Source organism: Neolamprologus multifasciatus, chromosome 7 (assembly GCF_963576455.1).
Source record: "Neolamprologus multifasciatus chromosome 7, fNeoMul1.2, whole genome shotgun sequence".
NCBI classification, from domain to species: Eukaryota; Metazoa; Chordata; class Actinopteri; order Cichliformes; family Cichlidae; genus Neolamprologus; species Neolamprologus multifasciatus.
Window position 1 is genome coordinate 47,524,906 of NC_140445.1, and position 27,901 is coordinate 47,552,806.

Sequence of the window (27,901 nt, forward strand, 5' to 3'; positions counted from 1 at the left end):
TAGTAAGGCTTAAGGCTTGAAATTTCTCAAGAGATTTGACTTTGAAAAACGTATCAATTTAAGACATGTAATGCTTATGCTCAACAGTAGGGGGAGGTAGCGCTCTAAATGAGGGTGGTCTGTTGGGTACACGAAGAAAAATGAGACTAAGAATTAGAAAGCATAGAGCAGTTCGCTGTATAGAATCAAAGAAAATCAGCTTTTGTGGGTTTTAAAGACATCACGTAGAAAATATTTTCTAATTTTCGTTTCTTATGCTATTTTTTTCTCGTGTTTGTTTTGCATGGGTGGAATCAGAGACCACCCAGTTACAGTCAAATTTATAAATGTATTGCCTATTATATATATATATTCAAAAAAGTCGCATTGCGCTATAAATACATTGCTTTTCTCATAACTGCCAAAAAAGCATTGATAATATGAAACATCAAATCATACGCGTAGGGAAAACCGTCTGTAGTAAGTACATCAGGAGCCCCCATGCTTTCTGTCTATCCGGTGCGATTCTATCTGAGTGGACATTTTTATTGTTTTGATTAGGAAAATATTCTGGGCAGCTCCAGCTAGAGGGTGCGTTATCTAAGGTTAGTTTCCACGCAGTGGCTTCCGTTATATCCATATAAAATATTTAGATTCCTGATGTATCAAATCACATGTCAAGGTTAAATGAAAACAAAGGCTTTCGATGACCCATCTTCATGCTAATGGGTTGCTAACGCTAGCTAGGAGCACACTTCGCATTCAGCTAAGAAGTTTGATGTATTAGTGTTAGCTTGTTACTTCTGATAATTATCATTTGAATACGTCTCCCTTTTTTTAAGTCGATTGATTGCCATTCAGCTGACACACAACCCAAAGAGTGCAGTTTGCCTGTCGCAGCTGTTAGCTTTGCTTAGCAAGTGTATGTTAGCGTCATGTAGCAGCCAGTATAGTTCGCTATTCCTGCTGGCCAAAGGACTATTGTTTATTCATTCATTTTAGTGATACATCGGTATAATAGCCCACATAAACATCTAGCTACAGTAAGTTAAATGTAAGTCTAATCACTATCCGGCCTAGCGTGTTACTGTTTAAACATACTGCTTCAGGGGTTAGGCCGCTAATGGCTAAACGCTAATGGTTGATTATCACACAGAGAAGATCCCACATACATATACATAAACGTCGTAACGACTGACAGAGAGCTCCTAAACCTAACAGCATCCTGTGGTGTCTAATAATTTATAGCTGCTGCTGTGTAAAATATAGGAACATCAGTTGGCCTAGGTACCTCCTTGTACCAAGGTAAAGCTGTATACTATAATAAAGGACAAAGCGCACTCTGTTATATGCCGTATGGTGATCACATGCTACTTGAATATGCCACTGTGTGAAAAGTGAAACTATTAAACATCATATTTTATCTCACAGATTGTGATAGTGGACCATTTTATCTGGAGAAAAGAGCTTTGAGTTATGCATCATGTGCTAAGGTCCAGCAGAGGGCACTGTGGCATAGCCTTTTTCTGCTACACAGAGCATCGTTTAGTCTTTTCTGTGCTCTTTTTTTCTTCTTCGTGAGATTTTTTTTTAGTCAAACCCAGCGTCTTACAACCTAACCCAGAACTCCTAAAGTAAAATCAAATAAGCTTCCTTGGATGACAGACGGGGGAGAAGTTTGCAGAATCACTGGATTTTATTATCATTTTTTCAGGGTCTTAAAAAAAAGTCTAAAAAAGAAAACCCTGGCTTACCCCTTTTTTTTGGGGGGGGGGGGGGGGGGGGCTTTCCATAAGAGCTTTTTGAGGTAGACTGACTAATTCCTCTGTGACTTTTCCCACAGTATTTAATGGCAGAGGGCAGAAACCACATCCAGGCTAAAGAGGTGTATTTCCCATGTTGTCAAAGGAGAGGTCAAAGGTTAAAATGCAAAGTGTTGCTCCTATATATAGAGCTCAACTTGGGCTGCAGCTGCCTGAATCAGCACAGGTTTTAATTCAGTGCTATCGCCATTCATTTGGTGTTTTTTTTGCACCAATGCTTTGTAGTGTTTTCAAGTGGGTTAGAGGCTCCCAAAATATGGCGATTCCAAGTTAATCTCATTTTTTTTAAGCACTGATATTCAGTGAGTGAGTGCGGTTTTATTGAGAGAGTGTTTTAGCACATTGAGTGGTGTTCTCTTATCTCTAAGTTTAAGGCAATACTGCTACACTGCTGCTGTTAAAAATAGGCTGCGTTAGTGCTTGAGAAGTAAATGTGTTGTGTTTTTCTTTTTTCATTTACTTACTCAATTGTGATTGATAGCAGCAAGACATTTCTATTAGAGGAAATGTGGCTGGCCAAGAGACTGTTTTGCAGCCAAACCTGGGTGGAGTTTGGACAAGAAGCCGATCAGTCTCAAAATGCTTAACCCACCTTTGGGCAGCAATCTATGGCCTAGTTTTTCACCTGATCTTTAGGTTAACTAAACATTGGCCTTTTGAGATTATATATTCATTCTTTGAAAAATAGTTTATTGGCTGTTTCTGCTGTGAAATGTTTTTTGTTCTAACATCTAGTGTTTTCCTCCAGATCTAATCTTCCCTCGTAAGAGTCATGGATGAGCAGACAGGCTCACCTGCAGCCAATGCTGACAACAACAGCCAGAGAAACGGAGATGAGGTAAGAGGTGAACACACAGATATCGGATGACACGTTTAAAAAAATACATATATAAATTAATAAAAATTCCAGTTCACACTAAAAGAAAGTCTTGCCAGTACACGTCAGGGTAGAACCCCTACGTGAACCTTTAAAATATGTTTGTTTTTGTTTTCTGGCAGAAACCCCGACGTGGCAGCTGGACCAAGGGGAGGAAGAGGAAGAAGCCAATGAAGGACAGCAACGCTCCCAAGGCCCCCCTGACGGGCTACGTTCGCTTCATGAACGACAGACGGGAGCAGCTACGGGCAGAGCGTCCAGACGTGCCCTTTCCAGAGATTACAAGGATGCTGGGCAACGAGTGGAGCAAGCTGCCCCCCGAGGAGAAGCAGGTCAGCAGAGAAGTTCGAGACAGGATTACACAGTGAGCCCACAGCGGTGGAGAGACATGTGTCAAAACATTTCTGTTGGCATTTCTTTCCAGTTGTATGCGAGTCTGTTTTAAGATTACCTGCAAAAGGATTTAAAAACAAATCTCTATGTTTTCACTCACGTCCAACTATGGAGTGCAGCTTTTGAGAAAGCAGTGGAAGAACATGAAGAGAGCAGAAGCAAGCAATATTCATCTGGAACATGCCAACACAGAGTATCCCTTGCCAGATTTAACAATACCTCAAACCAGCAAAGCGTCATGTAATTTTTCACTTTGCACAAAAACGGCTTAGGGAAAAAGTTCCCTTAGTATCCATAGCAACCGTGTGTTTGCAGCTGACAAAGAAACTCTGACGGCCTCTAACAGATTGTATTGTCGAAGCTTGATGCCCTCAGATGCACTACAAGAACAGCAGAAACGAGCATCGTCTTATGATTGAAGCATTTGGAGTTTTGTTCTAACAGATTAACTTTTTTATTCCAGTCCCAATCTATAGATGGACCACTGAGCTTAAGATGCACATTTAAAGATCCAGCAGAACCGTAATCATTTTGGAGTCCCTTTAGCTCTCATGAATAGCTCACAAATGCTAGCAAAAGAGAAGAAAAATCCTATTCAGTGTGGGAGTTTTTCTTCTTGCTATTTTTACAGAGAATATTTGAAATGTCTGGACATGTTTTGTTTTCCAAAGTTGGCAAAGAGCATGTGCCGATGTGTTTCACACAGTCGAAAGCTCAGACTGATTAGGCGGTACGCTGGGACGAGACCTCTGAATGGAGATGGTTTAATAAGCTTTTCTACTAATTATATTACAAGATGCTTTTTCTCCCTTCTGTGAATTGAGCGATTGTAGGTTATTAATATTGGAAAATTGCAGTTTGTTTTTAGTTTGTTGAAAATAATTCATACTGATTAGGAATAATTACTCCCACTCAGCTCACAATCTAACCCACAATCATCCTCCATCATATTTTGCACAAATCTTATTTCCAGCCTTTGCATCTAAGTCTCCCCGGCTTTTCTCACCTTTGTTTCTCGTCTCTGCAGCGATACTTGGACGAGGCAGAGCGCGATAAGGAGCGCTACATGCGAGAGCTGGAGAAGTACCAGAAGACGGAGGCCTACAAACACTTCACCAGGAAGGTCCAGGAGAAGCAGAAGGGCAAGAGGCACAGGGGAGGTGAGATCAGGGTGGCTGGTTGGCATCGAATGCTGAAAATCAAAAGTTTGGCTTGTGGCCCACCATCCATTAGGGTCTGCCGTTTGAAAGCTTTTGGCAAGTGAGTTACTTCCTTTGTCTGATGATATTTGGATAATCCAGCCTTTCTTTGGTGCGCAAATCCCTTCCAGACAGGATGACTCACATAAACGTGTATCTAATGAAAATCATACCGTACAGTGAGCAGTCAGTGTGTTCTTGTGGTTCCTGTTTGTCTTTTCAAATCATTATCACACAAAATGGAAGTTTGAAATCTCTCTTCAGGAGAGGAAAATGTTGAGTTTTGAAGGAGTCCTCGAACAGGGAACCAAATGATCATTTAGAGCTTTTCTTTGTAAAATCATATCTCATTAGAGTCTATATATATTTTTTGACCAATATAGGATTTATAAGACTGATATCAATACTGATTTTTCGCTGATATTTTTCTTTTTTCCACACACATACAGAGGAAAATAAAAAGATTTCCCTAACACTCCCTAGCCAAAATACGCAACATTAACACTCGTAACATGCTCCAAGTGTGTTTTTCCCGTCTCCTTTTTAAAATTTTAAATGCATTATATTTATTGGACGTTAAAAATACAAATGCAGATATACCAGTAAATGGCTAATATCAGTCGGACATCAATACTTTTGCGATTTTCTGCTTAAATGAATAAAAATACTAATAATGCATACACGTTAAGTCGATTGTGACAAAACAAAACTATCAAATCTTTTCTGATTAACAGAGACCCCTAACATATTTCTGCTTACAGTTTAGTAATTGAACATATTTCAGTATTTAGTAAAACATAAATCACAACAAATTCTTTGTTTTTTCCTCATTCAGCGGAAAAATCGAAAACGATACTTTGCAACTTCTTAGTTGAGCTCGTGAGTAACAGTTCAAGTTAAGGCCAAGAGGCCGTTGCTTTGCTTGCTCGACATAAGGTCGGCATTACCTCTCCTTCAGCTCTCTCCTTTTAAATCCCAGAAATGTTAATGACACAAACAGCTGTGCTCTTGAAAAAAAATACGAGAACGTGATCTGAACTTGATGCTCTGCTTTGTTCCCGATGATTCACAATACAAAGTGCACTGAGGGGATTTATTTTGTCCTTACTTGAACTACTTTTGTTCACTCTGTCAGTTTGTGTTGTGGTAAAGACACACCTCTCCAGATAAATGAATCATCGGCTGTCCTCTTTGCTTCTTTCCTTCCACTCCAGATGTTGGACACCAGGTAGCCAACGAGGCCCTTCACGAGGTCAGTGACTCTTTCCATCTCTGCTCGTTCACACGTACTCTGACTCTATCTTTTAAAACACTTCAAACACAAAGTTAATAACGAGATAAGATCACTCATTATGTTGAGGGGGGATATCATTGTCGAGTACAGAGGAAGACATGAGCACTTTATGTACTTAGTCAGCATTTTAGCGGTTGTAAAGCAAACAGAAGAAATGTTGGGGTCATGGTGTATTTACAGAAAAACGAAGCAAATGTGGCATTTTGTGAATCACATCTATATTGGTGCTAATGTAATTTTCCCATCATGGTCTCTTTATTAGTATTTATGAGGAAGCTGTAATAGCATGAAATGAAAGAGAATTAGTCATTAGTTGAAAGTTTTCTTAATATGTGTGTGTTTTCTGGCTTTTGTCACCCAGGAAACTTCTTGGGTTGTTTGCCCTCATCTTGCTCTGTGTGTTAAGTGCCTATTGTTGCGTGACTAAAGCGGGCTTAATCCTCTTTGGTGCTGTGTTTTTTTTTGATCCAAACACTTGCCTTGTACTAACTGTGTAATTCATTTTTATTAAGTTCTGCGTGTGTTTAAGAGGTTTCCTTTGTAAGTATTTCAGCACACTCTGAAGGGTTATAGCCAAGGTGACTTGACTTGGAATCACAGATTCCCGAGGGAATACCAGTGTTTTGAATTTAATGAGGATTCAGCATTAATGTCATTATGTTAAGATGTGAGGAAAGATGATGCATTCTTTTAGAGGAGGGGATTAAAGCTGTGCTGCGTCTTGCGCTTCTGTTTCAAAATGTATTTTATTGCAAATTTATTGCAAACCATTTCAGAGCCTTTGATATTGTAGAAGCACCGCTGATGAGATTACGTCTACCTCCTCATTTCTTATACTGTATCACTGTATTTCCCCGGTGGCTAGGTATAAAATCAATTACCCACCCACACACAGCCCAGATAAATGACCACCTCTTTGCTGTCAGTCTGCGTGGCCAAGTGTTTTCACAGTTGAGCTTATCTCCTTCTGTCTCGCTGTCTCCGGTTATAAACAGAAGGATGCAGAGGGAAAGGACAGAACTGTGTTTGACATACCGATCTTCACAGAGGAGTTTCTAAACCACAGCAAAGGTAAAAGAGCTCGATCCCAACCTGCTGTCTTCTTAAAAATGATTATTTGTTATTAAACTTTGTGTCTATTTGTCTAGTTTCTAAACACATTCTTCTGCTACTTTAAGGACCACCACACTTTATGGGCACTGTCCTAAAATAGCTCCGCTTGCAACTCACTGATATCCTAAACTCTCAGAGCAAATGAAAAATTGATGTGTAGATGTGTCATCTGCCCCAGAGCTCCCCCTGTGATCGACCACTGTTCTCTTTCTTCTGCATACGTTTCCCTCAACAGCACGTGAAGCTGAGCTGCGGCAGCTGCGTAAGACAAACATGGAGTATGAGGAGCGTAACGCAGCCCTGCAGAAGCACGTGGAGAGCATGCGCGGCGCTGTAGAGAGGCTGGAAGGGGACGTCATGCAGGAGAGGGGACGCAACGGGCTCCTTCACCAACACCTGGAGACCCTGCGCCAGGCTCTCAGCTCTAGCTTCTCCACTATACCCCTGCCAGGTGAGAGCACCCAGCAGTATTCTGTGGATCCTGCATTCACAAAGGTGTCAAACAAAGATCGCGTTAATAAAGCTCTTTTTCCGTTAGTACCTACTTGGGTCGAGTCGCCACGGATTGACTTGGATCGGCTGGTTTTCCATCACAACCCAGTAGTACCTTTTTTGCATGCCTGTTGTCATAGCAGCGTAATTAAAATGCGACACGAACGCTACAACAAAGGTGGACGTCGAACCGAATATATACCTAGTATTTAGTACTTGTTTGGATTGCTTGGAACCCTGGCCGAGCAGGTAATAAAAAAGTAGCTGGTACCTAATGGAAAACCCTGCAAAAAAACAAGATAGAAATCCACTGCTTTTATTTCTTAAATTGTGCAATTGCACTTTCGGGCTCAGTGTGATGCTGATGAATGCACATCATAAACTGGTATCGACTTAAGATCCACTAACAGTATTTCATCCCTCGACACACACGAACCAGTGTAGTAAGATATTAGTTCTACAGTCACGGTTGAAGATGGTGAGCCATACATACACATAGACAAAGTATTTATTTATTCCTTGAGCTCCAGAGTCTTCTATTAATCCACACATTTAAACACGGCTAACTCATTTTTTTTGTTTGTAGACTATTTTGTAATGAGCCTGGGAATCAGGGAATTCTTTATTTTAATGTAATTTATTGTTGAAATGGAATTTGCTCCCAATGTCTTTACTCTTGTTTCATCTACATTTAAAGTCTATACTGAGTTCACAGCTGTGATGTTTTCCTGGCAATTTTCTCCCTCACCTGTTTGAATGTCTTTCTCACAGCAGAGACACTGAGTCTGCAAACAGCAGAAATAGTCAGAACGCTCCTGGAATTATTTCCTAAGAGCTTCGCACTGAAAGTTGATTGCAAAACGCTCTCAAGTCTAGTCTCTGAGAAGCTCAACAAAGACTGTAAGGTCTCTTGAACGAGAACTTGCTCAATTCATGTTTGTAGATTTTACTGTTGTTTGTTGCACCTCTGCTAGTGGCAGTAGTTGGGTCTCTGGTTGTAACAGAGCCAAATTTATGGTTTAATATGAGGGTCGCTTTGGGGAATTGTAGGTTAGCATGTGTCTGGAAATGCAGGAATCCGTTCAGAAGCATTTTTGACATTACTTTGGAAAAGTCAACAGTGTCCAGCGTGAGTCGCCCTACTACGATGTGATAAATCTTGCTTGTGTTATCTATTCTTGCTTGAGAGCCATATTTGGTCATATTTGTGCTTCTCTGTGAACATATTTGACCTGAAAAACACACTCTTGTGGGCCTGCAGGCAGTGGCGAGACACCCACTCTTGAAACCATTGATTCCTACATGAAGAAGCTCCATAGCATCATTGTCGGTAACCCTCAAGAACACGAGAATCTCATCAACACTGTGAGAGAGGTGGTCAACCGCTTGGACAGGTAAGCGATACCTCCATCCTCCACTCCAATTTAGATTTTTCTACATATTACTTGATGTAATTTTCACTTCACTCTCCTAGTTCATGTACAGGCCACTCTTGTACGTCTGCTTCACCACAGTTGAATGTTTTTCTTGTTTCATCTGTGAAGAATTTTAATCATGTGTTTTACTGCTGTTTGACTCAGATAATTGGATTCAAGTTCAGCTGATGCAATGGACTGACTCACAGGACATTAAACAGACGCTCCTTCCTGGTTTATGCCCTTCCTCTCTACGTCCAATCTTCTTGTTGATCTCTCATTTCAGCCGAGTTTAAAAGAACTTTTGTTACTCTGCTAAAGTGATACAAGCGAGGGTAATGTAGCGTCTCATATTTATTTATAATTTTTTTTTACTTCTGTTTTTTTTTGTAAACCTGTTCACACACTATTAACATAGCCATAGTTTGTTTTATAAAGTAATCAGAGAATATTTACAACACTTTTCTGTTGTTATTGCTCCTGTTCGGTCTTCACTGTCTGTTTATACCAACCTCCAGAACAATATCTAAGTCATTATCAGATGTGTTGTCAGTGGATTTGTATTTACATACCCAGGACATACTGTTGAAGAGACTGTCTTTCTTTCATGCTCTGTTGAGGTGAAAAATGTGCCATTCTTGTTTTCTTTTTTTTTCTGTGTGAAAAGTGTTTGTGTTTTCAATAAATGCATTTACATCACGTAAGCCTTCAGTTTGTTTGGAGAGGTTCGTGATATGATGGGGAATACCATATGTTTGCTCTGAAATCAGAGCTAAATACACAAGACACCATTGCCCTAGATTTCCAACTTCAAGCGTTTCAAGTGTCTTTTAGCATTAGTGTAGTTTATACAGTGGATTTAGAAAATATTCAGACCACTTACTTTTTGTACACATTGTTTAGAAATGGGGCAATCTGTATTTAATAAACCAACATGAAGCGTGAAAATGCATGGTTAGAAATATTTAAGATAAGAAAGAACTTTGTTAATCCTAATGCAAACACAAGTGTCACTGAAATCTTTCTCCTGTTCTCCAATAATATCATGAAAGTATTATTATAATAATATTAAGAGGATATAGCTGCTTAAATTTTAATGCAAGTCTCTAAAAGCTCTGCATACATTATTTTGTTTAAATTATTACTGACAGGTCTTGCAGATCAGAATGAATGTAGAAAGTCTATAAACTGAATTTCTGACTTCAGGTGTCCCACAGTCGTTTTGTGGTGTTTAAACACTATCCTTTACCCACTGTGGCATTGTCTTGGTTGTAAGTATCAAGTCATTGTTGTCTTCCCTTTGCCCTCTAGGTTCAAGAGCAGTTCATCTTCTTTCAAGGGCGTTTGCATTTTTGGCTGCATTCATTCTTCAGAAAGTTACAACAGGAAAATGCCACAATAGCGTGATGCTACCACCACCATGCTTTACTGCTGGGGACTTTATTATCCAGGTAAAGAGCACTGCCGGGATGTTGCTAGACTCTGCTTGGAGTTCAGTTCGGTAGAGTTTTTGTCTCAGACCTGATAATTACTGAGGCCAGAGTGCTTCTGGGAATACTCTGTGCCTTATTTAATTATATCCGACCCATTAATTTGCTACAGTTGCACACTAATCAAGTTGTAGACACATCTGTGGGATAATTAGGCAAGCAGAATGCCTCTGATCACACTTGGAGTGCTCCATCAAGGAGTGAATATGTCTCTCAGTTTTTGATTTTAGATTTAAAATAACAAATGCAGTATTTAGAAAAAGAACTTCTTTTTGTCCTTAAATTATGATTAGTGGGCAAGTGGAAAACAGACAACAAGTCAGAGTTCTGAATAATTTTTTTGTTTACCTGCTGCATAACACCGACTCAGATGTGAAGACAGTCACTCTTTAGACGACTGTAGATGGTAAAGCAGCTGGTTTTATTACTCTGGATCTTTGATTTTGGCATTGTCTAAAAGCCTAGATTTTAGTAGGTGTACTGTACACATAAAACCAAGAAGCTAATCTGCTATAATCTACTTGGCTGGCACCTAAGCCTATTTACTTGCAGCTGATATGTGAAGTCAAAAAGATTTGGATTGCTGAAGCGAACTGAGCAGATCTGCTGTAATTTGCAGAGAGAGAGATACAATTACATTGCAATCTGCAGCACATTCACCGGCAATGGCTCACATCTGTATCGTGTTTGTGAATTTACCCTCTCGTAATCATATTAAGCCGCAGGAGAAGGCTGTGCCATATATCCTTTTTAGTAAAACACTTCTATATTGCGATTTTTATAGAAATTAAATGCAAGTGTTTCTGTTCTCTGATGTGAAGCTGGCCTGGATATGAAGTCTAAAGTTGCTACTATATTAGCTTTTGACTTTACATTGTGAGCCCTTCCTGTTTCCTTTCACTGATGCCCGTTTCCTTTTGTGCCAACTGACACTTCCTCTTCATAATGTGTCATGGCAGCACAGCCAACATTTTTCCTAACAGATGTCCTGTTCCCAGAGACAATATGTCATTTCATACAGTGAACTAGTGAGCTGCTGACCACTGCATTGCAAACGTCCAGCTCCCAACTCCTGTACACTATACAGCACTGGTGAAGAGACCTCTTCAAACAGTCATTGTGAAAGTCTTACATTTTACAGCCCAGAAGCTGATCAAACGCCAGCTTTTGGGGCTAATATTTACTGTTAAAGACCTTATGTTGTTTATGCACATAAGCAATCTGTACATTAGCCTGACTATGACTAGAGCGATGTTAGAATAAACGTGTTCACAGTGACCGTGTTAAGGTACTGATGCTTAGCAGATTCTGTTTCCAGATAACATTTGCAAACTGGAAAATAACCTGATCCCAGCTGATTGCAGGTTTCTACAAGTGCTAGAGGAGAATCCAGGATCGCGCAAGATAAAACAATGTTTACAACATTTGAATCCTGAGATTTCCCAGTTGTCAACTGAAAAGCTTGAGCTGCTGGTGGTGATAGATAAAAAGACTCATGGTCTACCTATCCATCCATTTAACAGCATGGTCTTCATTTATGAGTTCTCCAGTATAGCTTTGGTCCTCTCTTCAGTCCTCTCCTTGCTGAAAACCCCCCAAAGAGGTAACTCGGGAAACATCCACATTCCCACCTCACTTGGCTTCAGCTTCAGCCCCGTTGACCCACGTGTACATTTACGCCTGTTAGCGTCAACAAACATGATCAACTGATTCGCAATGCCAGATACTACAGGTGAGAAACTTGATCTTGCAGAGCTCTGTTAACATTGAGATCTCATATTTTATTAGAGTTGCTTGCCTTTTTAGCTTCGAGGATCACCTTTCACCTTTCATGTACATGGCATCAGTGTGTGCAGTAGGTCATAAAGCTCATTTGTATAATGGGCTTAACTACAGCTTTTTTTCTCTCTTTGATATTAGGACAAAGCTGTAAAAGCAACAAGGAAAAGGAATACACTGCAGACGGTAGCGGCTCCTGTGATGCCTTGTTATCACGTTTTCCCTTGAGGTTCACATGTTGCCCTCTTATTTCCAAGCAGCCAGTCTGCCTTGTGTGATAACCTCTGTTTTAGGACATGACAGAATTGTTGGGACAGATAAGCAGCACTTCGGTCCCTCGTGACGTCTCTTTTTGCCCTCTTCTTGCCACGCCGTCATCACACCCAGTCTTTTGTCTTAACAGAGAAACACCCGGTGGAATACAAAACAATTAAATAAAAAAAAGTCTTCTTCCTCAGCGGGGCAGTGCCTGCATCGCTGGCCGGTATCCAGTCCGTAGAATGGTTGACATTAGGAGAGAGGAGCAGAGAGCCACTGATCCTGGACCAAAAGGAGGAGAGAGTGACTCAGAGGAGAGAGGATGAGTCAGGCGTCATGTGCTGAACTGGCACTTGACGCTCTCAGTGTCCTGAATGGCTTCTGTTCCCATAATAACATGCACTATTATGGTCAGATTGAGCCTACCTTTTGTCAGTCAGTCAGGCTTGAGCTAAGCTGGCGTTGGCTTAATTACACGAGCTGGTATGCATTTATGGAAATGCTTGTATGCACTGCCTTACTTCTAATACTACTCATTATCTTTAAATGGGCTCAGATGATCAAACCGGTTCATTGGCATCACTTTTATGTTCGGCTGCTGATTTCCCAGATTGGAGATTAAGATCTTTTATTATGGTCAGCTGCAGAGCAGCTTCTCTGCAGTTGTGGTCTCGGTCGTCTTGTGCCAAAAAAAGTTGAACCGATGCATTCTGTAAGGTCTGTTTCTGATCTGCTGATGCAGATTCTCATTATGTCTGGAAGTAAGAGGTTTACAGTAACAGGGGATGGATAACACTTCAAATTTCAAAGGAAAAGGTTTTTCTGGAGGGTTTACTTGAATAACACATTATAACGAGCAAACGTATGAGACAGAAATGTAGCAAGATAAATAGTGTCTGAGGTTCACAGCGATGATGGATGTTCTCCTGTGTGGTCTGTCAGCTTCTCTTAGTTCCATAATAGGGAAAAAAAGAAAAAAGTTGCATGTCATTTTTCTGCTGCTTTATTATCAGGGACAGTGCACTTACTTTCAATGAGTCAGTCCAAACTTCACTGCTTTTCTTTTGCCGGCCGACCCTGACTCACATCTTCCTGTCTCTGCCTCACTCTCTCATTGAACCCGGCTCCCACTGTGATAAAATGTTCTTTGGTTACAACATAAAAAGCTGTCCAAAAAATATAGAAGTGTCTCTTTTTTTTCTTCTTGCATTTAGACACTTTTGAGCCGCATGTGACTGCGATACTAAAATATTTTTTGTAATTTTACAGGCTCATATTCTTCAAATTACTCAGACAAGCATGCCACTCATAGAGAAGGCCTGGGGCAACAAAGGATGAAACCATGCCGCTTCATTGTATTTATTTAATTGGAGAAGGAGAAAGTGACTCTGCACATGCCAAAAGACGAAAATCAGAGTCATCCTTCCGCTTCCTTTTATCCATCATTCATTCATACGCACTCTCCTCCAGCCCTGGAAAGTTCTTGGCCTCGGTGCCCAGGACCTGGGCAGTAAGGAGGAGGAAACAATGCCTGGAATGTGATGAGTAAAAGAAAAAAAAACTTCCCACATGTCAACTTCTGGCTCAGTTCCTCCTCCTCCTTTTCCCAAGTGTGTTGCCTTCAGGTCTCCTCTTATTCCCAAATTCTCTGGTAGAATATGTGATCTGTACCATTAAACCAAGGCTGCTGCCACCCATGATATTATTTACGTGTTATGTTAATTGACCATTTTTCCTCCAAGGTGAAACCGAAGCCACAAATGTTACCCCCTGTCAAAACCCAGTATTGCCTCTCTGTTAGGCACAAACCAAAACCCTTAATCTGTAATCTATCACACCAAAGTTTGATACTCTAACCTAAACACACACACACTCGGTTGCCAAGTGTACAAACTGTTAGAAAAAAAATGACACATTTTTCCTTACATGTGTTTTCATATCTGTTTAGTTTTTAACACTCAGTTGGCTGCGGGGGCCTGAAGGCAGCAGGAGGAGGGGATTTCTTTTTTTCCATTGGTCACCATCCCTTAAGAGAAGCATGATGTCAACGAAAGACTCAATAACTGACCGCGGTCAAGTGAGCCCTCACTTACGAAGTCACAGTCAAGTTAGCCGCACCGCCAGCCGCACCTAAAATGTGGTTGCACTACTCTTGCGCATATTACGGTATGGGTGAAGCCCGGCTTAGAAACGCAGTCTTTTGTGTCCTGACAATATTTTACTTCACAATCCACTCCCAGTTTTGATTCATCTCCACTTTTCCCCCTGTGATCCACAGCCCAAATTACTGTATGATTCAGAGAAAATTAACAATAAAATTTACCCAATATACTCTACTGTACTTTTAATATCCTCATCTTTGACCTCAGATTACAGGAAAACTGTAAGAGGTGACACAGATATCTCACTGGATTCTGACTCTGGGTGACCCCCACTCTGCACCCTGTGATCCACAGCCAAAATTACTGTACGGTTTTCCAGAAAATTGATCGTAAACTTTGCACAATTTACTCTACTGTACTTTTAATGTCCTCATCTTTGACCTCAGATTACAGGAAAACTATAAGAGTTGACGCAGATATTTCACTGGATTCTGACTCTGGGTGACCCCCACTCTGCACCCTGTGATCCACAGCCAAAATTACTGTACGGTTTCCCAGAAAATTGATAGTAAAATCTTCCCATTTTGCTTTACTGTACTCTACATATTCTCATCTTTGACCTCAGATTACAGGAAAACTGTAAGAGGATATTTTCACTGGATTCTGCATCTAGGCCATCTCCACTCTGCACCCTGTGATACTTCTTGCAGGCCTTTCAGACTGATCTGGTAAGAGCATTTGGTAATCGGGCCTACAACAGGCCTGTCATGTTCATGTGTGATGGATCCCTGGTACTCCTCCGATCCATTTCCAATCCAATCCAATCCAATTTTATTTATAAAGCACTTTAAAATACCCAGCACAGGAACAAAGTGCTGTACAGAAAATAAGTTAAAACAATAGAATAACAGAAAACAGCAAAATAAATAAATAAAACACATAAAACATAAAATTAAAACAGCCCTATATTAAAACAAAAACAAGATAAAACAGCATCGAATCACCTAAAAACAACTAAAATAAAAAATAAAAATAAAAACCAACATCTCACATGGTGTCAAAGGCCAGGGTAAAGAGGTGGGTTTTCAAGAGTGACTTAAAAACAGATAAAGAACTGGCCTGTCTGATCTCTAAAGGAAGCTCGTTCCACAGTTTTGGAGCTGCTACAGCAAAAGCACGATCACCTCTAAGTTTACGCCCAGTCCTGGGTACATGCAGGAGCAGCTGATCAGCTGACCTGAGAGAGCGGGTGGGTGTATAAGGCTGTAGCAGCTCAGACAGATAAGATGGAGCGAGGCCATGGAGAGCTTTAAAAGCAAATAAAAGAATTTTAAAATGAATCCTAAAAGAAACGGGCAGCCAGTGAAGTGAAGCTAAAACAGGGGAAATGTGCTCAAACTTTCGAGTGCCAGTTAAAAGACGAGCTGCGGCATTTTGCACCCTCTGTAGATGAGTAATATATGACGCGCTGACCCCAATATAAAGTGCATTACAGTAATCCAGCCGAGTGCTAACAAAGGCGTGGATCACTGTCTCAAAGTGCTGCCGTGAAAGAATTGGCTTTATTTTTGCCAGCTGCCTGAGGTGAAAGAAGCTAGATTTTACCACTGCTTTTATCTGATTATCAAACTTCAGATCACAGTCCACTTTGACCCCCAGGTTTGTGACAGTTCCATTTCCATGACATTCTGCAGAACAAGTCTAGAGGATCTGCTCCAGAAGTACTATGTCTTACTGAGTGGCCAGCATTCAGCACAGCAATTCAACATTCCCATTCTTCATCGATGTTTGAGCCATGTCATAAAAAATGCCAAGGACCTTTGTAAAAGAAAACAAAAACATTTATATCAATAATTAAAAAAGTATACAAGATTTGTAATGTAAAGGTCCTACTAACAGTGATTTCATTCGTTCATTTTCCCAGCATTCCAGAGAACTACAGGCTTGGAATGCATGTGTTTGGGCTCCTTGCATGCTGTGATAACTTAAAAGACATGGATGATGTTGTCCATAGTGCAGCAATAGTGTTTTGCAGTCCTTGTAGTGGAAGGAACGTAACAAAACACTACAACAACTTGAAAATCCTTATGCAAAACCTGGACCCTGGATTTGGATGAAAAGACTGTGATTGCCGAAGATTACAAAAAACCCAAACCCTGGCTGATTGGGACCCACACCCAGTTTCACACCTTGGCTCAGGCGATTAGAGGATCATCAGGGGGTCCTTTTGTCCCTCTGTGGGGGGAAACTCCCACTAGGTTTATATCTGGGACTCCCCACCATTTAACCTTAGAACTGAAGAAGCTTCTCGGATGAGAGGTGAAACGTCTTCAAGCAACTTGAAGAAGTCCAGACGCTTTTCTTTGCAAGCTCCTTTGACTACGATGACCTGGATGACTGAGAACCTTCACAGACAAAATACCTTTAGTTAAAATTTTCTTTGCATGGGATATCATGTGCACTGTGGGGTCATTCTGCAGACACGGGCCTACCAAATGAATCAGCTTCATGCAAGGTAGTTTGCCTGCTGTGGTAACTGCAACTTGTCCAGCCTTTAATTTGCCATTTTTGGCAATGAAGAGATCACTCTCTGCTTGGATAGTATGTCCTCCAGTAGCAGACAGTGCCTTTGCAAGTCCACCCATGTGAGAGAGACTTTCATTAGCTGCATTAACAATTGCATCCACTTTGAAGGCACATAAATCTCTTTTCCATACTGTGACCGATGCTTTATTAGCCATGTATGTTGCTATTTTTGGGCAAACGGCTATTTGTTCCTGGCTCTCATCCTACAAAGATAGACACTTGTCAATTTTCAGAGTCATTTATGACAATAACACAAAAAACATAAATGTAGACATTCAAAACATTTCTAAAAATACCTGGTTTTGACGAGCATCATATTGTTTGTGCTGTTCCTGTTTAAAGGTTTGAACAGTGGTCTTCCATTTTATCTGTTAACAGATAACATTTTTGAATGACTTTATATAATAGAATATAATATACAAAAGAATATGGTCATGAATGAGACAAACTTGTTCTGATTTGAGATGTATGTAACGAGTGAGCATCTGTCCTGCTGTTGGTGTACCACACAGGAACTGATATGACTGTGTATGAGTGCCTAGTCCCCTTAAAGGACTCTGTCCAACATTACGTCCCAAGTAAACAGAGGAACTATGAGATAAAAACATGGGCAGTATGTGATGCCCGGTCCAGCTGTACAGAGAACATGCTAGTGTATGATTGCAAACTTGCTTGCCTGCAGTCAGGGCACGCGAGCTGTGCTTAATACAGTAGGTCTCCAAAAGACAATTATCAGCCTTGAAAGCTTGTTTAATTCATATGCCCTTGGCCTACAACTGCTGAAAACAAAGCTGTACATGGTGTGACCAGCAAAAAGCAAAAAACCTGAGCTTCCTCCTGCACGTATGTCACCTATGGACATGCATTTTTTGGCATTAAAGTGGGGGTTCACTAAGGCCCATGCCTAGGTGTAATACAATGTCAAAACACATAAAGATTTCAGGTAATCAGTTGGAATACAGTTTGATAAAACATTGAAACATGGAGACGGATGATAATTTATAATTCATGCTTTATAAAAGGAGTATGGCAATCAGGAGGACATCACAAGATTTAATTATTAAAAATAATGGGAACATGATGACTTACCTCAGTTTTCTTTTTCTTGAGTGGCAGTTCTGTCACTAACGGTGACACGTACACACCTTTTCATTTAATGCGTTTGTTTTTCCATTTCTCCATTTCCACGCAAAAAGACTGTTGATTACACATACATACTTTTAATGCTTACTTATTTTATCATCTCTTAATTCTATAGTCATAGCCAAATGTTTTCACTTTTTCTTAGTTTCTTATTCTAGTTGTATAAAACACAATTTTCATTATTAGGAAGTTATTCATACCTTTTGTCTTGATGTTTTCATGTCTGCATATTCAGGCAGAAGGGCATCGTGCATTTTTTGATAAATTTCCACAAAGTCATCAAGCCTTGTCAGTCTCCTTCTCTGGATACGGATTTTTTTCAAATCCCACTGGCTTTTCTCCATGATTCCTTGGGTTCTATTGTCTTGTGTAAAATTCTTAAATGCAATAGTACATTGTTTAAGTCAGTATCTATGTATTGTAAATTTATGTACAATTTATGTTTCTTTTTCACTTATTCTTCTCGCTATGATACCTGGTTCTTGGATTGCTGAATGTCACCATAGAGTTTACTGAGCTGCTGGTAAGCAGGACCAGTACCATGACGTCCAAGATCCCCTAAGGAGAATCCAAGTAATTCAAAAACATGATTAAAATAGATAATTCAACATTTAGCACATTTACATTAATGAATAACTGACCATTTAAGATAGTAATACAACAAATAAAAAAACGTACCGAGCATGATTGATGACCACAAAGTTGCATGTGGTAGAAGGTGATTTACCAGAACGGCAATAAATTTGGGTGCATGAAAGATGTTTCTTTTGCCCTCACAATCCAGTGTTGCATTGTCAACAATTGCATGGAAATGGGTCTTCTAGGGGGCATTCTGAACATCAGTCTGTAAAACAGATATATATCTGTATTCAGCAAGTTATCAAACCAAAGAAAAATTAATTATATAAAATGTTATTGTGGTTTAAAATATATATTTTTAAAATGATGTGAATTCATTAATTCATTTGGGACAGACACAAGTAAAAAAGTTATTAATATGGTTACTTAAAAAATAAATCTTAGCTAACCTTGTAATCTTCGGCAATCAGTCTTTTTATCCAAATCCAGGGTCCCCCATTTTTGCATAAGGATTTTCAAGTTGTTGTAGTGTTTTGTTACGTTCCTTCCACTACAAGGACTGCAAAACACTATTGCTGCACTATGGACAACATCATCCATGTCTTTTAAGTTATCACAGCATGCAAGGAGCCCAAACACATGCATTCCAAGCCTGTAGTTCTCTGGAATGCTGGGAAAATGAACGAATGAAATCACTGTTAGTAGGACCTTTACATTACAAATCTTGTATTCTTTTTTAATTATTGATATAAATGTTTTTTTTTTTTTACAAAGGTCCTTGGCATTTTTTATGACATGGCTCAAACATCGATGAAGAATGGGAATGTTGAATTGCTGTGCTGAATGCTGGCCACTCAGTAAGACATAGTACTTCTGGAGCAGATCCTCTAGACTTGTTCTGCAGAATGTCATGGAAATGGATCGGAGGAGTACCAGGGATCCATCACACATGAACATGACAGGCCTGTTGTAGGCCCGATTACCAAATGCTCTTACCAGATCAGTCTGAAAGGCCTGCAAGAAGTATCACAGGGTGCAGAGTGGAGATGGCCTAGATGCAGAATCCAGTGAAAATATCCTCTTACAGTTTTCCTGTAATCTGAGGTCAAAGATGAGAATATATAGAGTACAGTACAGTAAATTGTGCAAAGTTTACTATCAATTTTCTGGAAAACCGTACAGTAATTTTTGCTGTGGATCACAGGGTGAAGAGTGGAGATGGCCTAGATTCAGAATCCAGTGAAATATCTGCGTCACCTCTTACAGTTTTCCTGTAATCTGAGGTCAAAGATGAGAATATATAGAGTACAGTACAGTAAATTGTGGAAAGTTTACTATCAATTTTCTCAAAAACCGTACAGTAATTTTTGCTGTGGATCACAGGGTGAAGAGTGGGGGTCACCCAGAGTCAGAATCCAGTGAAATATCTGCGTCACCTCTTACAGTTTTCCTGTAATCTGAGGTCAAAGATGAGAATATGTAGAGTACAGTAAAGCAAAATGGGAAGATTTTACTATCAATTTTCTGGAAAACCGTACAGTAATTTTGGCTGTGGATCACAGGGTGAAGAGTGGGGGTCTCCCAGAGTCAGAATCCAGTGAAATATCTGCGTCACCTCTTATAGTTTTCCTGTAATCCGAGGTCAAAGATGAGGACATTAAAAGTACAGTAGAGTAAATTGTGCAAAGTTTACTATCAATTTTCAGGAAAACCGTACAGTAATTTTGGCTGTGGATCACAGGGTGAAGAGTGGGGGTCTCCCAGAGTCAGAATCCACTGAAATATCTGCGTCACCTCTTACAGTTTTCCTGTAATCTGAGGTCAAAGATGAGAATATATAGAGTACAGTACAGTAAATTGTGGAAAGTTTACTATCAATTTTCTCAAAAACCGTACAGTAATTTTTGCTGTGGATCACAGGGTGAAGAGTGGGGGTCACCCAGAGTCAGAATCCAGTGAAATATCTGCGTCACCTCTTACAGTTTTCCTGTAATCTGAGGTCAAAGATGAGAATATATAGAGTACAGTACAGTAAATTGTGGAAAGTTTACTATCAATTTTCTGGAAAACCGTACAGTAATTTTTGCTGTGGATCACAGGGTGAAGAGTGGGGGTCACCCAGAGTCAGAATCCAGTGAAATATCTGTGTCACCTCTTACAGTTTTCCTGTAATCTGAGGTCAAAGATGAGAATATGTATAGTACAGTAAAGCAAAATGGGAAGATTTTACTATCAATTTTCTGGAAAACCGTACAGTAATTTTTGCTGTGGATCACAGGGTGAAGAGTGGGGATCACCCAGAGTCAGAATCCAGTGAGATATCTGTGTCACCTCTTACAGTTTTCCTGTAATCTGAGGTCAAAGATGAGAATATATAGAGTACAGTACAGTAAATTGTGGAAAGTTTACGATCAATTTTCTCAAAAACCGTACAGTAATTTTTGCTGTGGATCACAGGGTGAAGAGTGGGGGTCACCAGAGTCAGAATCCAGTGAAATATCTGTGTCACCTCTTACAGTTTTCCTGTAATCTGAGGTCAAAGATGAGAATATGTAGAGTACAGTAAAGCAAAATGGGAAGATTTTACTATCAATTTTCTGGAAAACCGTACAGTAATTTTTGCTGTGGATCACAGGGTGAAGAGTGGGGATCACCCAGAGTCAGAATCCAGTGAGATATCTGCGTCACCTCTTATAGTTTTCCTGTAATCCGAGGTCAAAGATGAGGACATTAAAAGTACAGTAGAGTAAATTGTGCAAAGTTTACTATCAATTTTCAGGAAAACCGTACAGTAATTTTGGCTGTGGATCACAGGGTGAAGAGTGGGGATCACCCAGAGTCAGAATCCAGTGAGATATCTGTGTCACCTCTTACAGTTTTCCTGTAATCTGAGGTCAAAGATGAGGATATTAAAAGTACAGTAGAGTATATTGGGTAAATTTTATTGTTAATTTTCTCTGAATCATACAGTAATTTGGGCTGTGGATCACAGGGGGAAAAGTGGAGATGAACCAAAACTGGGAGTGGATTGTGAAGTAAAATATTGTCGGGACACAAAAGACTGCGTTTTTAAGCCAGTCGGCACCCATACCGTAATGTGCGTAAGAGTAGTGCAACAACATTTTAGGTGCGGCTGGCGGTGCGGCTAGCTTGACTGTGACTTCGTAAGTGAGGGCTCACTTGACCGCAGTCAATAACTGCACTCAACGCGTTTCAATAACTATTGAAACACACAAACAGACATATGCACACACATATACACACACACACGCACGCACTCAGGGTGCCATTGAATCTATCTGTTTGCCTCCTCCTTTCAAACTGTCCTTCCAAGACAGATGAGGTTTTGAATAATTAGTTTTTGATTATGAAGTATTGGAAATGAATTTGTGCTTTGAAGTGTAACGTCATAATTTACCGTCACCGATAATCACCGTGTTTGCCATTAACAGAAAGGACATGGCGCTGTACAAATGTCACAACAGCAGGACTACAAATAATGTATGAGAATAGACTCGCAGAGTGCATCGGTTTTTTTTATCGCTTTACTGAAAATAACTCTTTCAGTTCATATATGGTGAAGTCGCTCAGTATTCAGATAACCTTTCTTTTAAATGCACGCACTCGATATAGAAATGGTAAAAGTCAGATTTCCTGAAGACTACATATGTGTATTTGGGTTAAACTAAACACAAACCGCAAGGGCAAGTAAAACCTTTACCCAGTCGCTAACACACTACCCTGTGTGCATCTGTACTACCTTGTCACAGCGCACGGATCTGTTTATCTCTTAAGGCCACTTTTCCCACTTCGGCGTCTCTCCTGCAAACTGCGCGTTCACGCGCTTCTCAGGCCAGCCCAGTATCCCGGGCGCTCGCTCCCGCGCCAGGCTGGTGGAAAAAACTGCAGCGGCTGTTGCTGGAGCCACGCAGAGAGGAGCGGTGTGGGAGAAATCACGGGCACTGGCAAGAGTTGAGCGGCACACACTCACACAGTCGCACAACACAGGCAGATTTTGTCGTTATTCCTGCCGAGGGCGACGCTGTCAGAAGCGGGGTTCATGGCTGCCAAGAAGTGATAGTATCGACGAGGAGCTCTTCGCCGTTCAAAAAAAGGTATGGAAAAGTTAGCTATGGGTTCATTTTTCGCCCCCCTTCGCAGAATTGAAAGTGTCTCAGCCACAAGTCTCGCTAGTTTCTTGCGGCTGCCCAAGTTCCAGGTTGTCAGCGAGTTCCCTCGTGTCTTTGAGGAGGGAAAACCCCCCCCAAAACGAGCGGTTCCTTGTTGTAATGTCAGATTTGTGCAGGATAGAGATGTGAGGAGAAGCCAGCGGAGAAGTTTGCTAGCCGTGCTCGGCTTCAGCGAACTGAGAGCTAAATAGTGACTGCGTGCTGACTTTGTAACATTGCTGCTGCTGTCATAAGTTGAGTGAGTGAAGGCTGAAGTGGAGGGCTACAGATCAGTTTGTTTAAGAACAAACGCACAAACAAAAAGATGCCACTCGTGTGTGGTTTTGCGTACACCTGGTGTGGAATTGAGCCCGTCCCCAAAACACAGCTTGCCCGTGTTTACAGAACAGGATCGGCAGAGCTTAACTTTAAACTGCTGACCAAACAGGGGTCCAGGGAACACCAGGGATCTTTTAGTGGGGAGTGGGAAATGGGATCGTGTGTGTGCGTGAGAGAGAGCGAGGGAGAGAGAAGTCACCACCCTGAATGGGGATAACAAACACAGTGGAAAGAAGATGTTTCGCTATTCTCAGCACTGTTACTTTCCTCCCCGCCGAACACTCGTGCATTTATGTGCAGATTATATGCAACAAACTAAAAAAGGAAATCAACTTTCTGTCACATGCATGTAGTGCCCCTATAGATTGTACTGTTTTAATGCATAAACTGCGTGTATTTAAAGATCACCTCCTGGTTGTTTGGAGTGAGTGGGTTGCTAGAGTCCTCCTTGCAGTACTGATAAACAGGTGTCGGTTCACCAGTTTGTGTGCCATTCTTCCCACTCAGAGATTCAACTGATTGTTAACACTGGGCTTCATGATCACATGATCATCTTACCAAAAAAAACAAAAGAAAGAAAAGAGAAGCCGATCTTCCTGTATCCCACTCAACTAGCAATTTAAATCAAACCCCACAGTGGGACCTGTGTTGCATAAAATAGATGCTGTTGCCCTGCATTTCACTGGAACTGCTTTTCAAATGCATCTGTTTGTTGTGTCAGCTTGTTTTTTTCTGTTTTGTTTTTTTAATATGGCCTAATCACAAGGCTGAAATCATAATCTACAGCTTTAAATATAATACAGAATTCACCACTAGTGTTGTGAAAACCTTCCTTAAATTGCTACCTAAAAACTGAGCTCGAGCACCCTTTTTTTTAAAAAAAGGGATACTTTTGCCTTCCATCTGTCGAGCCAGGTGTGTTATCTGTAGAGTCAACTGTCCCGTTGTTTTTGAAGATCGTCATGGATTCTGCGTTACTTTTAAAGAGGAGGAAAAACAAGAATTGCCAGATTTCTTAAAATACCCTTTACTTTGGTCTAATTAAGTATTACTTGGTCTGGTGTTTTGTTTAGATTTTTTTTTATCGCTGATTGTAAAAGTAAAACTTTCTTCTGTTTTAGTGTTACAAGTCACTGCCAGCAAAAGTTGACAGAAGCGGACGCTGAGCTCTTGATAAACGAGCTCTGCTTTGTGCGTTCATGTGGGATTGAGGTTGTCGGTCCTTGTTTTTACTTGCTCCTTTCTTTTGTTTTGATTACAATGTCAACAAAGGTGGGCATCTGGGATTGTTACCTCACCCGGTCGAGGCAGACGAGAGGGAGGCCAAGTTGCCGATCTCAGATTTCCCTTCTGATAAGTTCCCTGTGGATGCTTATCCTCCATCCTGAAGTGTGCGAACACAAAAATTGTTGGATTGTTTGCAGTATCTCAGAGTTGCAAACATACCTGACATTCTTTGTGGTGAGCAACAAGAAGATAGTGTTTTCTCTGGTTGACAGAGCTGCAAGAGGTTTTGTGATTCACTGTTTGACTGATGGAGGTGCAGTCTGGCAGTAGGGCTATATGCTCAGGTGATTGGAGCAAGATATAATAGCATTTTCTTTCTTTTTTATTTTGCCTTTGACCTTGCTGTTTGCCCATCACAGATTGTCAGGTGTGGTGCTGATCTATGCTACCAAACTGTAAATGATATAAATGGGATCTAAATGACCTTTTACGTTACACTGGGCTCCTTTTTGTAAATGCCTTGGATGGTGTGTTGGCTCGGAGACATGTCTCAGAATCTTTTTGTGTTGTGAACTGGAATGAAAGTTGTCTTTGTTAGCTGGTTAGTTCAGTGACCCAGAGTTTTGCCTGAACTGGGCGTCATTCCTATTTGTTTGTCAAATACTATTTGTTTTTTTTTGTTTTTAAATGGATCCTGGTACAGTTTTTTTTCTCAATAAATAAAACAGCCTGTGGATTTGCAAAAAAAAAGTTGTAGTATGTAGTATTCATTTCACGGGGTCAGTAATATTATCTCTCTGGATAGGAAGTTTACAGTGTTGTTTTTTGAATGTTTTATGAAATTGAAAACATACAAACATGATTTCGCTCTCCATAAATTACTGTAGTTTGAGCTAATGAGCTTTGTGTTTAAACATCGTTACTCTGGTACAGAGCAGCGTGACAGCGCTGAACACATTAAAGTAAAATATGTTATGGATTAATCTGAGTCTCATGATGAGGTCACTATATTGATGAAGCTTTATTGATGAAGCGTTATTGATGTCAGTGCCTGGTGCCTAATGTTGGATATTATTCGAAAAAAGCCAGTTTATTACACATTACTTGTTACTTACACAGGTGCTATATTACTCTGGTGTTACTTCGCAGCACGTCCTGAGATACACTGCTGCATAATTGCAATATTACCTATACCGTAATGAGGTTTTTCATATTTAAGTGAAAACACAAAGTCGAACAGCAAATCAATATGGGAGCGCCCTTGTTGTGTCCAGTTGGAGCATAGGGGTTTAGGATTGGAATTTTTAAACTCAATTAGCTGTGTGCACAAAATTTAGATGTCTGAGCAGTAAGAAAATAACTTGCTCACAGTCCCACAGCTTTCTTGTTCTTCCTGCTGATCGCTCATTTCTTTCTGCCTCTGTCTACCTCGAGGTTCTATACGATTTTGTTAGTGCATCCCACTCTGCTGCAGCTTTTAGGCATTTATCAGCCAGAATTGACACGGAGGCACATTTATGCAATACAAAGTAGTTTTCCTCCGGTGTGGGTGGGACTTAATTGAGCTCAAGTATTTTCTGGCAACTTGATCTTTTAGTGCTGCTGTTTGGAGGTTATTGAAGTGCGTTATATGGGACTGCATGGTTAAGTCTGTGTTAGAGATTTGCAGTATGCATCATCCTTCCTTAACTGCAGAAAACCCGTCATGAATTGAAAGTTATTCTCACACCCTTAGTCTGTCATTTCATTAGAACCTGTGTTTGTTTTTGTTTCAGTTTACAAGAAATAATGCTGATAATTGGTGTTATTATAAAGGTGTTTGCTTTGCAGGAAATTCAGCAACCTAAAAAAAAGGTCATTTCTCAGATGGTAGAAGGTATAAGTATGACTGGACTGAAACAAATCTGTCAAGGAAGTGTCATGTGACACCATGACCTTTGATCCTTGACCCCTGAGCTTGCTCTGGGACAAAGGTTTAGCAAGGTAACAGGTGTGACCCAGGGGTTATGAGATGTACACACATACAACTGCTCAAAGGCATTCCTGTTGTATAAAAGTAGCAGTGGTACCAGATTCAGATCTTATTACTGCAGCTTTTAACCTGGATTTTACATCAAAGTGAGGTTTATATTTTATGTCTTTCACTTTCTATCAGGTTCATCTTTGCATTCCTGATATACGTTGAGGTTGGAGGCAGTAGGCTTTTGACTTAAGTACTTTAAACTCCTTGTGGTTCATGTGAATATTTACTTTATTGCCATTTTGTACTTCAGTGCCACTAGTTACTTTGGACTGATGATGAGCAGTTAGTGCAGTCCAGCGCAAATATAGCTACAACGGTGAAAGATTTACTCATGTATCAGTATTAATAATGATACAGTCTATCAGTGATTGGGACTATTTTCCTGCATCGATTAGCTTTATACAGATTACCATAAGGATGTAAATACTTTTTTTCTTAGTATTTTGCTTAGTACTTTCTTGTAGACAGGCACACCATGAAGGAATAGTTGTTATACTATTTCTGAGCCTGCTTACAAGATCCACATGTGCTTTGCAGTGACTGTGCTCTGCGGTCACATGGATGGCACATGGATGCCCCCACAGTGCCTCTGTGACCAAAGTTGAGCCTCACACAATGGATCTGGAAACCCCCACCACTGTCGTTAACATTTATTTCAATATTCCACACTCAGTTGTCCATGCATACACAAATAAAGGCCGGGCTGTACTTAACTTGCTATTTGAAGCACACAGAATTTATGGGAAAAACATCAGTATCAGAATGAGAATCAGTGACATTTTCAGGATTTCATACTGGTAACATTTTAGTATACAATGTGTGTAGTTCATCTAATTCCTGGGAAAAAACAAAACGCAAACTTGAAACAACTAATGTAATTCTTCTCTATGCTGCTAACTTAGAAGTCCAACACACATTACAGGCAGCTGTGGTGAAGTTAGCCTGACAACAGTCGAGTAATGGAGCCATGAAGCAGTCACGCTTCCTGTGACCGGGCATGTGTAGTGTTTGTTGTGGACACAATCAAGAAAACTAGTTGAAAGTACATGTTGCTACCAGGATTGCATGAACTGAAGTTTAGCTGTCAAGACTTCTACCAGTTGACAGAAACAATCTAGTTTTATATCTTTGTTTTTTTTTGGTCAAAATGTATTATTTCAGTATAAGTAGCAAACTTGTTTAAAATTCACACGTACCTCTTTTTTAATTTATTTATTTATTAAATGTCACAGTCCTTCTTCACCTTGTTACAGTGTGAGGCATTTGGCCATGTTGCTGTTTCACAGGAAAAACACTCCTGATTTTAGAAGGTCATTGGAGCCTGATAAAGTGCAGTGTGGGCTAGAAGCCATCTCCAAATCTTCAGCTCTGTCTATGATCGAGGCAAAGCTGGAGCCCGATTGTGTTTTGTTTGGGAAGTCTGGTCTCGGTGTAATTCATGCTGGCAGCTCCAGGTCGCGACTTCTTCTGAGTACATTTTGCAGCTATCGGGCAATAACACTGCGCTTACCAAAAGTCAGTGTAATGTCATCCAAGTCATCCAGGTAGGAAAATGTCAGAAGAAGTTCAAATGAATTTACTGGATGAACGGCAGAACTATTGTTATTGTCGACTATTGTTA

At 40.4% G+C, this 27,901-nt stretch overlaps 2 protein-coding genes and 1 long non-coding RNA gene across 5 annotated transcripts in view; 2 read left to right on the forward strand and 1 right to left on the reverse strand.

Annotated features, from left to right (window-relative positions):
- The first annotated feature begins 2,545 nt into the window (after positions 1-2,545).
- On the forward strand, positions 2,546-9,284 carry hmg20a (high mobility group 20A). Of its 3 annotated transcripts, none has more exons than XM_085164695.1 (8): positions 2,546-2,640; positions 2,802-3,011; positions 4,100-4,232; positions 5,486-5,523; positions 6,561-6,636; positions 6,914-7,129; positions 8,432-8,564; positions 8,751-9,284. In XM_085164695.1, the coding sequence occupies exons 1-8, from the start codon at positions 2,575-2,577 to the stop codon at positions 8,752-8,754; spliced, it is 876 nt and encodes a 291-aa protein (XP_085020821.1). In that variant the 5' UTR covers positions 2,546-2,574; the 3' UTR covers positions 8,755-9,284. The 3 variants fall into 3 exon arrangements, with proteins under 3 accessions (XP_085020821.1, XP_085020823.1, XP_085020822.1); XM_085164697.1 differs by having other exon boundaries at positions 6,564-6,636; XM_085164696.1 differs by lacking the exon at positions 8,751-9,284 and having other exon boundaries at positions 8,432-8,568.
- LOC146515151 (uncharacterized) lies at positions 8,888-18,808 on the reverse strand. The gene is made up of 7 exons (XR_014874849.1): positions 18,622-18,808; positions 18,419-18,501; positions 18,144-18,320; positions 17,890-17,997; positions 17,097-17,168; positions 16,707-17,003; positions 8,888-16,619 (listed from the first exon to the last, which is right to left on the reverse strand). It is a non-coding gene; the product is annotated as an uncharacterized LOC146515151 (long non-coding RNA).
- Positions 18,809-21,613: 2,805 nt separating this feature from the next.
- Positions 21,614-27,901, forward strand: part of peak1 (pseudopodium-enriched atypical kinase 1) — a 104,274-nt gene continuing 97,986 nt past the window's right edge. Inside the window, exon 1 of the mRNA XM_085164692.1 lies at positions 21,614-22,637. The gene's annotated coding sequence lies outside the window, so the exon portion shown is untranslated. The remainder of the gene's footprint in view (positions 22,638-27,901) is intronic.

Bases quoted from the DNA above. Each gene is read 5' to 3' on its own strand.
- hmg20a (XM_085164695.1), top strand. From the start codon at position 2,575: ATGGATGAGCAGACAGGCTCACCTGCAGCCAATGCTGACAACAACAGC. The intron at 3,012-4,099 runs GTCAGCAGAGAA...TCGTCTCTGCAG, and splicing joins TGCCCCCCGAGGAGAAGCAG to CGATACTTGGACGAGGCAGA. The intron at 6,637-6,913 runs GTAAAAGAGCTC...TTCCCTCAACAG, and splicing joins GTTTCTAAACCACAGCAAAG to CACGTGAAGCTGAGCTGCGG.